This window comes from Oncorhynchus gorbuscha, linkage group LG12, assembly GCF_021184085.1.
Source record: "Oncorhynchus gorbuscha isolate QuinsamMale2020 ecotype Even-year linkage group LG12, OgorEven_v1.0, whole genome shotgun sequence".
Lineage (NCBI taxonomy): Eukaryota > Metazoa > Chordata > Actinopteri > Salmoniformes > Salmonidae > Oncorhynchus > Oncorhynchus gorbuscha.
Window position 1 is genome coordinate 18,632,589 of NC_060184.1, and position 9,223 is coordinate 18,641,811.

Consider the following 9,223-nt stretch of genomic DNA (forward strand, 5'->3'; position numbering starts at 1 on the left):
AGTGGAGTGACTGCAAAGAGGAGTGGTGCATGTCTAAATGTCTGCTTAGTGTGCTTAATCTTTATGCTGTAATGCATGGCAGCGGGAAGATGTTCTGGGGTGGGGGTGCTGTCGATTGTTTGGGGTGGGGGTAATTTTTGTCAATTTGTATTTTTCTCTGCTCATAATGGCCTAGTGCAGTAATTTGGTGAGAACATTTTTTATGTTAAATTGTGATCTATCAGGGGGTGCTTCAGCACCCCTACATCCTGCAGCTATGCCATAATTCAGTGTGTGGGTGGTGTTTGAATTGAACAATTCAGATAGCGAGAAATTGTTTTTATATGCTGTATACACCTCTGTGGTAAAATACACTACAATATTATAACTATAGAATGTGTAAATGGAAAGGCACAATATTTTGCCCAAATTACTCTCTCTCTCTCTCTCTTAAATGCTACGATCGGAGAAGAACAGTGTCCACGCCTTCTGGTACAGTCATTGAAAGTAGGGGGATAACTTCAGTGTTCTAATACACTGCGCGGGCGGGCAACGAGCAGATAAAATGGGAGTGCGTGAGCAGGTGAAGAGCATTTTATTATACCTCTGCATCTGTAGTCATGTTTGTACTGAAGAGTGGGAACTCACGCTGCTTCATACAAACGATGTCCACGCACGGATTGAGGAGACAAGCAAGGACTCCGGCAAATGCACCAAGCCTCCGTGTTTTGCCGGGGTGGCACGGAGATTTACGAAAATAAAGGAGATCCGGAACCGAGAGAAAAATGTGATGCTGCTGGACGCAGGCGATCAATTTCAAGGAACCGTTTGGTTTAATGTCTATAAGGGAGCAGAGGCTGCACATTTTATGAACAAACTTGGCTACGATGCAATGGTAAGCCGTTTAGTCCTAGTTGGGTAAGAATGAATATAAATATGGGCTAGTGTTGGGGTATTCAACTACTATTTGAGAAAGTCCGGTCACACACATTTCCTAGGTGGCAAAGGTCCTGATAGATATTGTAATGTATCGGTGTAGTAATTTATGATACCTGAGTGACAGAATCAATGGGGCCCCCTGCCCGTCGAGGCCTCTGGACACATAATCTGGCAATGATAACTACAAGATTTAGATAGCTGGTTAGCCTAACTAGCTAACATGGGCTGGTAGTTGATCCACTGGACATTTCTGACAGTTTATGAAAAGCTCTCTAAATTCTATCAGTGAATGAGATAGCAAAACTGCCCATATACTACCACATTTGGTCATTTTACCTTGTGCATTCTACGATACAACTCTCAACAGCAGTAGCCTAAATTGAAAGCCCCCCCATCAACAAGAAAATATACAGGTACAACGGGGACATCTGTGATGTACAAGGGATGGGTAACCTGGAGTAAGGTGTCAATGAGGTAGTGGGTAAAACTCGTCCTGACAAAGGACTACTATTCCCTGTGTGACACTGGCCCGGGAATTATTCCAGGCATCTTCATATTATGTTTAGGAAGCCAACCCCAGGATATGTCCAATCACAGAGATGTTTTAATTCCATCAGTTGTTAGTAGACATGTAGCCTCTACTCCTATACTCCACTAACCAGGGGAGGTGACAGCCTGTGGCAGAGGCTAGTAGACATTAGATGACGACAAATATTACTTTTGATTAGATATACTAATCTAAAAATATGTTTATTGGTTTTCTAAGATGAACTTGGCAGCACAATAACTACTGAACATTATGGCTGATTTGTTGCACACTTTGTTAACAGGTGAAATATTGGGGATGACTTTTACCTTTGTTTTGATTACACAGGAGGTTGGTGGCACCTTAATTGGGGTGGATGAGCTTGTGGTAATGGCTGGAGCAGAATAGATGGAATGGTATCAAACATGGTTTTCATGTGTTTGATGCCATTCCATTTACTCTGTTTCAAACAATATTATGAGCCTTCCTCCCGTAAGCAGCCTCCTGTGGTTTTGAACTATCTTTATAGGCTCTGGGGAATCATGAGTTTGACAATAAAGTGGAGGGACTTATCAAGCCGTTTCTCCAGGAGGTGAAGTGCACAGTCCTCAGTGCTAACATCAAAGCAGACGACACACTAGCACCTCGCATCAGTGGCCTTTATTTCCCTTATAAGGTATTTGATCTGGACTCTAAGAAAGTGGGCGTGGTGGGATACACATCAAAGGAGACGCCTGCTCTGTCACAAACAGGTACAATTGATTGAAGTTCTAGCTCCTCTTCATCTGTCTTCCTCTCTTAATCTCTTTCTCTCAATCCCTATATTGAGCTTCACTTAATACATTGTTATTCATATTCAGGCATTGTCTCCTCACAATAATCCATATTGATCACTTTGTCCAGCTCTGCTTCATATTTGCTTCCTATTTTTGTCTTGGAGCAAATCTAATTTTGAGATGCCTTTCCATATGTAGCTACATTTGAGGATGACCCTGGTGTAAAACCATTTTTTGTTCCAGGACCTAACTTAGTGTTTGAGGATGAGATTGATGCTCTCCAGCTCCAGGTTGACAAACTAATCACTTTGGGGGTCAACAAGATTATCGCCCTTGGTCACTCTGGCTTCGTTACAGACAAAGAAATAGCCAGAAGGGTAAAGGGTGTGGATGTGGTCATCGGAGGACATAGTAACACCTTTCTGTACACAGGTATGCATAATGTTTGCTATAGGCTACTTTTCTAATTTACAATCATAGTAGCTAGTCACTGTAATTCTTCAGAACACCATCTGGTAAACTGTCATCGTTTTTGTAAGGAGCCTACAGTTGATTTATTCCAGAACTGAACATGTGTCCCTGGCTGTCTTCGCAGTTTTCAAATCAAATCAAACTTTACTTGTCACATGCGCCGAATACAACAAGTGTAGACTAATGTGAAATGCTTACTTATACAAGCCCTTAACCAACAGTGCAGTTCAAGAAGAGAAGTGTTCCAAGAGTGAAATCAAGTAACAACAGACTGGAAATGTAAATGAACATGCCAGAGGTTTCCTTCTAACCTCAGCACCATAGAAAGTCCAAAACAACGTAGCATGTTTTATGTCCAATCAAAAGGACAAATTCTTCTTCCAGTCCTGTCAAGGAAGTAGGTCCACTAATAGCTCAGCCAACACACTAACCATGCTGTTTCTGCTACACATGCAGTAGATGTTTGTACTTTATGCCTCAGCAGCTCCTGGCCCATGACTGTGACCATCTCATCCTTAGTGCAATTTCAAAAAGCTGAAACGACGAGTATCTGCCACATGCCTTACCTGTTCTCCGGTGATGCCAATCATAGCCTTACTCTTTGTTATCTTGAGCTGTGCTAATAACTGATTTTTCCACAGCAGCAGCCATGATTAATTTTGTAATGTTTTGTTAAACTGTCTGGTTCCCACACCTGCACGTTCAATAAACTGGAGGGGAGAGTGGGTTAAGTTGAGCCAGAGAGGACTAAGTGACTAAGGGAGGGACTAAGAGAGTGATTAAGTGATTGCTATAAGGTTTCCCTTTGAACGGAGGCCTATACAGTTCACTTATGTGGTGGGAAAGCGCAGAAATTAGCAATGCAAGAAGACTGCATTGAATCTTTATTCACCCCACGGTCATTTAGGCGTTGTATAAATTGCAACACTGTTTTCGTACGCATGACTACAATGCAACTGATGTCTGATATTAACAATGTTAATCAATTCAATGGTTTACATTCACCGTTTCTAGGAAAACAGCCTTCCTCTGAGGTCCCGGCAGGTCCCTACCCGGTCATAGTAAGGTCAGAGGGTGGCCGTGACGTCCCTGTGGTGCAGGCCTTTGCCTTTGGGAAATATCTGGGTTACCTCAAGGTGACGTTTGACGAAGCTGGCAACGTGCTCCAGTCCACAGGCAACCCCATCCTTCTGGACAGCTCTGTACCAGAGGGTGAGTACAGTACTGCTGAGTAAAATGAGGGGAAGTTGACAGTAAGTGCATCCCAAATGGCACCCTATTTCCTATATAGTGCACTACTTTTGACCAGGACCCATAGGAAACCTTTCTTCAGAACACTTGCATCTGGTAAAACTGTCATATGTTTTTGTAAGGAATTATGGAGCCTAGAGTGGATTTATTCCAGAACTTAACATGAAAGCAACAACAACAGGCTGGAAATGTAAATGAAAGCGCCAGAGGTTTCCCTCTAACCTCCACCATAGAAACTCCATAACAACGTAGCCTGTTTCTTGTCCAATCAAAGCACATCAATTCTACCTCTAGTCCTGTCAAGGACGGAGTTCTGGTCAAAAGTAGTCCACTATATAGGGAATAGGATGCCATTTGGGACGTAAACAGTGAAATGGACTTCAGATTGCATCAGCAATGAGTGCATGGTGATATACAGTAGTTGTATACTTGTAGTGCATGGTGATATTTTATTTATACTGTAATATATCAGTAGTATGTCTCTTTGTCCACTGTCACTGTATCTTAATACAATGATAAGCATGAGTTCACCATGAAAACGTCCACACTGTTATTATCACTATCAGGATCATTATAATCTACACGCGCATTAGAATTCTTATATTGTACGGAGTATATAGTAAGTGTATATGATTCCGTCTTGTCAGATCCCAGTATTCTGGCTGAAGTCAACGAGTGGAAAAAGGCCCTGGCAAATTACTCCTCCCAGTATGTGGGGGAGACCCTGGTGTATCTCAATGGAACGTTTGAAGAGTGCAGGTTCCGAGAGTGCAACCTGGGAAACCTAATCTGTGACGCTATGGTAAATTAGTAGTATTCAGAAAAGCTAACCAAAGGAGGTACCTTTGGGCCAGTCTGTAACCTACTGAAATCCTCTGTTTTTTCGCTGTAGGTACACCACAACATTAAATATGCAGATGAGCTTCAATGGAACCATGTTAGCTCCTGCATCCTCCAAGGGGGATCGATACGATCATCCATAGATGAGCGGAGTCGAAACGGTGTGTGTGCCTTTATGGGTCCGTTTCCTGAACACAGATTAAGCATAATCTTGGATTTAAAAACATTTTCAATTTCTCCAGGACTAGTCTTAATCTGTGTCCAGGAAACCGGCCCTGTGTGTTTAAGAGAGAGAATAAACTCCCGCAAATGCGGAGGAAACTGAGTGAAATGTCTTTTATTAGGTTCCATCACGATGGAGGACCTCATTGCTGTGTTGCCGTTTGGAGGCACCTATGATCTGGTTCAGCTGAAGGGATCTACTCTGAGGAAGACTTTTGAGCACTCCGTCAGGAGATATGGAGGGAACACAGGGGAATTCCTTCAAGTATCAGGTATCAGACACTGTTTTATTTGAATTGGTACAGAGGGTCACAATATGACATCATGCAGGGGCAGTTACGCTGAGTGTACAAAACATTAGGAACATCTTCCTAATATTGAGTTGCACCCCCCTTTGCCCTCAGAACAGCCTCATTCGTCTGGGAATAGACTACAAATGGTCGAAAGCATTCCACAGGGATGCTGGCCAATGTTGACTCCAACTGATGCTACTGAGCCAGATGTCTGTGTCAGGGCAGAAGCTCCAGGTGGTATCTGATTTTAAGTACCTTGGTATCATACTTGATTCCAACCTCTCTTTTAAAAAGCAGGTGAAAGGTAATTCAAATAACCAAATTCAACCTAGCTAATTTATGATTTATACATTTTTTTTTACTACAGAGGTAGTAAAACTGTACTTCAAATCTATGATACTCCACCACTTAACATACTGCTTGACTTGTTGGGCCCAAGCTTGGTGTACAACATTAAAACCCATTCAGTCTGTCTACAAAAAGGCTCTCAAAGTGCTTGAAAGGAAGCCCAATAGCCATCATCACGGTTACATCCTCAGAAAGCATGAGCTCCTGAGTTGGAAAAATCTTGTGCAATATACCGATGCATGTCTTGTATTCAAGATCGGAAATGGCCTGGCTCCCCCTCCACCCAGTACTTTTGTTAAACAGAAAACCCAAACATATGGCTGCAGATCCACAAGGTCTGCCATGAGAGGTGATTGTATAGTTCCCTTAAGGAAAAGCACCTTTAGTCAATCTGTTCTCTGTGAGAGCTTCCCATGTCTGGAATACACTGCCATCAGACACACATAACTGCACCACCTATCACACTTTCACAAAAAACAGAAAGACATGGCTAAAGGTCAATCAGATTTATGAACATTATCCCTAGTTGTGTATTGTCGCTTTCAATGTTGTCTGTAGCTTATTAGGTGTGGAAACACTTTGTTGCTTTTATGGATTTTGTCGTGTTGCTTTTTTGCTATTTTGCTCTGTCTACATCTTGCTTGTCCTATGTTGCTCTGCATGTGCTCAATGATTGTCTGTATTATTGTAATTGTAAATGTTTTTAATAACCTGCCCAGGGACTGCGGTTGAAAATTTGCCGGCTGGCTAAAACCGGCACTTTTACTGAAACGTTGATTAATGTGCACTGTCCCTGTAAAAATAAACTCAACTCAATGCTTCCCACAGTTGTGTCAAGTTGGCTGGATGTCCTTTGGGTGGTGGACCAATCTTTTTTTATTTTATCTTAAAAACTTACACCTACCCGCAGTGAAGCAGCTCAACATTTACATTATTCAGTCATCTAGAAGACGCTCCCATCCAGAGCGATCCACAGGAGCAACCAGGGTCAAGTGCCCCGCCCATAGGCAAATCGACAGATTTTGTTACATATTGGTTACATATAAGTGAGGAACCTACATGAGGACAGGTGTTTGGTCTCCCGCTGTGTTTTGGACTGATTTTATTTCACTCTTGTACAATCTCAATAGGATTTCATGTAGAGTATGATATGTCGAGGCCCCCTGGGGAGCGCGCTAGGAGTATTAGTGTGCTCTGTACGGACTGCCGGGTGCCAGTCTATGAGCCTCTGGACGACAGAAGGCTATACAAGGTGGTCCTGCCCTCATACATGGTGGAAGGAGGAGACGGATTCTCCATGATTAAAGAGGAGAACCTGAAACATGACAGCGGTGAGCTCACAGAACTGAACAGATTACAACACAATGGTTATGTCCTAAATGGTACCCTATTCCCTGTATAGTGCACTACTTTTGACCAGCGTCCCAGTCAAAGGTAGTGAACTACATAGGGCACAGGAAGGAAAGAGTGTCTGTGTCGCAAATGGTAATCTATCGCTATGGGTGAGCTCCTCTGCAGACTCACAACTTCCTTATGAACAGGAACCCTTTGGTAATTTTCTGTTGTACAACCATTACAGACCAAGCAATGTTGGTGAACTGTTGCATGAGGGTTGAAAATTAAAATGTTCTTGACGTCAAAGAATCTGTTTCTCTTTCAGGTGACATGGACATATCGGTGGTGGCCAGCTACATTGCTGAGAGGAAGAAGGTGCACCCGGCTATAGAGGGACGTATCAAGATTTCCAACTCAGCTTCAGGGGGGCCTGGTCACATGGCTCTGTTAATCATGCTGGGGCTAGTGATGGCTCTGTTTGGGAGACTGAGAGATCCCTGGCTGCAATCATGATGCAAAGCTCACCATTGGATATGTTCTTCTCACCAACAGCATTCAAGGGAAGAGCTCAACTCTAGTTAGTCTATTGAGTACAAATTGAACAGGGATATGGTGAATGGATACTTCACCAATGCTCTCAGATTTTTCTTTCTAAATACTGCAGTTAGATATGAAATTCGCTATTGAAACTTCAGGGAAAATACTGTAAATGTATTATCCTATGGCTAAAACTAGAAATGATGCACTGGTAAGTCTCGTGTACAGTCGCTGCTGTCAAGCTCTTGGTCTGCGATCCAGTTTGAGCATAAACATACTTTTGCTTATGTACTCTAACAGATGGAAACAGATGACCGGTGCTTGTTTAAGTGTGTACCCCTGGCAGAGCCTACTTAACCAGCATTAGGACTGAAGCGTTAAAGGTTTTGGGTCATTTCCGATTGAGCCGACATATGCAGTCTCCGCTAACGGGGGACATTGCCTTTAAATATCAATCACGCTGTAACACCGAATGTCCATTATACGGATAGAATAGACTTTGTTTATGAGATAGGGTGTCCAAACACAGAGCTCCGGAATAGTTGTCAATATTTTGAAGCTCTTTTAGAAATATAATCTCTCAAGGTGGGATAAACAAGTAGTGATCAACCTTTTGTAAACATTTAGAGAACTCTATTTACCGGACATACCCACTCAAAGTAACGAGGTAGCAGAAAACTGATACGCTTGGTATTGATTCACACAGGAAACTGTCGAGTGAAAAACCCAGCAGCGTGGCAGTATGACACAAACTGGTGCGCCCAGCACCCTATTACCATATCCCGTTCAAAGGCACTGAAATATTTTGTCTTGATCATTCAGATTGAAGTGGATTTAACAAGTGACATCAATAAGGGATCCTAGCTTTCACCTGATCATGGAAAGAACAGGTGTTCTTAATGTTTTGTACACCAAAGAGGGAATGTTTTTCTCTGATTTGTAATTTCTAAATAGCCTATGATAAATTGTGACCTAACATTTTAGATTTGGTGTTGTGATATTGCAACAAGGTTGGTAATAGTACAATATACTGATGATATGTACCTAAAGCCTGAAGGTTATACAGTTAAATGAACAAATTGTTCAATTGTTTACTGTTTTTTGAATGTCTAGCAGCTATTTCTGCATATACAAACTAGTCACCAACTGTAACAATTCAACAGTAAAAATACCAATAAATTGTCATGACCAAAAAAAAAAAAAGAGCTCATCTTAAACTCGTTAAAAACAAAGAAAAACACATGAACTATGAAATGCCGCCAAGGCGTAATTCCATTGAATGTAGTATTTCTCAAAGGAAAGAATTACATAACATTCCTCACAGTTACTCTTTAACTTGTGAGTGGTGTAACCTTGAGCTTTGCTGCTCTCACTATTCATCAGATCTCTGTCAGGGCCACGGGGTAGAGTAGTATTCTGAGGACAAGGACCATTCTGACTCTGGATTGCTCACAAACACAAGCTTTATTGTTCACAGGGGCCAGCTATTAGTCTCCACTGATGGCTCTGACCCAGCTGGCTCTGACCAGTGGGAATGTACATGGTGTTGCCAATTACCACATCCACAGAACACTGCATGGAAAGTATCTCCTTTTCACAGTGGACTAAAACATTATCAGGGCAGAAATGAGACTCCAAGGAGGGAAGGGAGATGGAAATCACATTAGGTCATATGCAGGACACAAAACAAAACAGGTCTTAGTGCT

General features: G+C 42.2%; 1 protein-coding gene across 1 annotated transcript; it reads left to right on the forward strand.

Moving 5' to 3' along the window:
* The first annotated feature begins 447 nt into the window (after positions 1–447).
* On the forward strand, positions 448–7,870 carry LOC123990639 (snake venom 5'-nucleotidase-like). The gene is made up of 9 exons (XM_046291302.1): positions 448–874; positions 1,974–2,196; positions 2,464–2,652; positions 3,706–3,903; positions 4,590–4,744; positions 4,835–4,943; positions 5,127–5,276; positions 6,776–6,976; positions 7,306–7,870. Exons 1-9 carry the CDS (start codon positions 545–547, stop codon positions 7,491–7,493), a joined length of 1,743 nt encoding a protein of 580 aa, XP_046147258.1. The 5' UTR covers positions 448–544; the 3' UTR covers positions 7,494–7,870.
* The last annotated feature ends 1,353 nt before the right edge of the window (positions 7,871–9,223 follow it).

What these genes read in the sequence shown, in the direction of transcription:
- LOC123990639 (XM_046291302.1), top strand. Translation starts at nt 545, where the DNA reads ATGGGAGTGCGTGAGCAGGTGAAGAGCATTTTATTATACCTCTGCATC. An exon ending in GGACAGCTCTGTACCAGAGG is followed by an intron (nt 3,904 to 4,589) that starts GTGAGTACAGTA and finishes CCGTCTTGTCAG; the next exon opens with ATCCCAGTATTCTGGCTGAA. An exon ending in ACCTAATCTGTGACGCTATG is followed by an intron (nt 4,745 to 4,834) that starts GTAAATTAGTAG and finishes TTTTCGCTGTAG; the next exon opens with GTACACCACAACATTAAATA.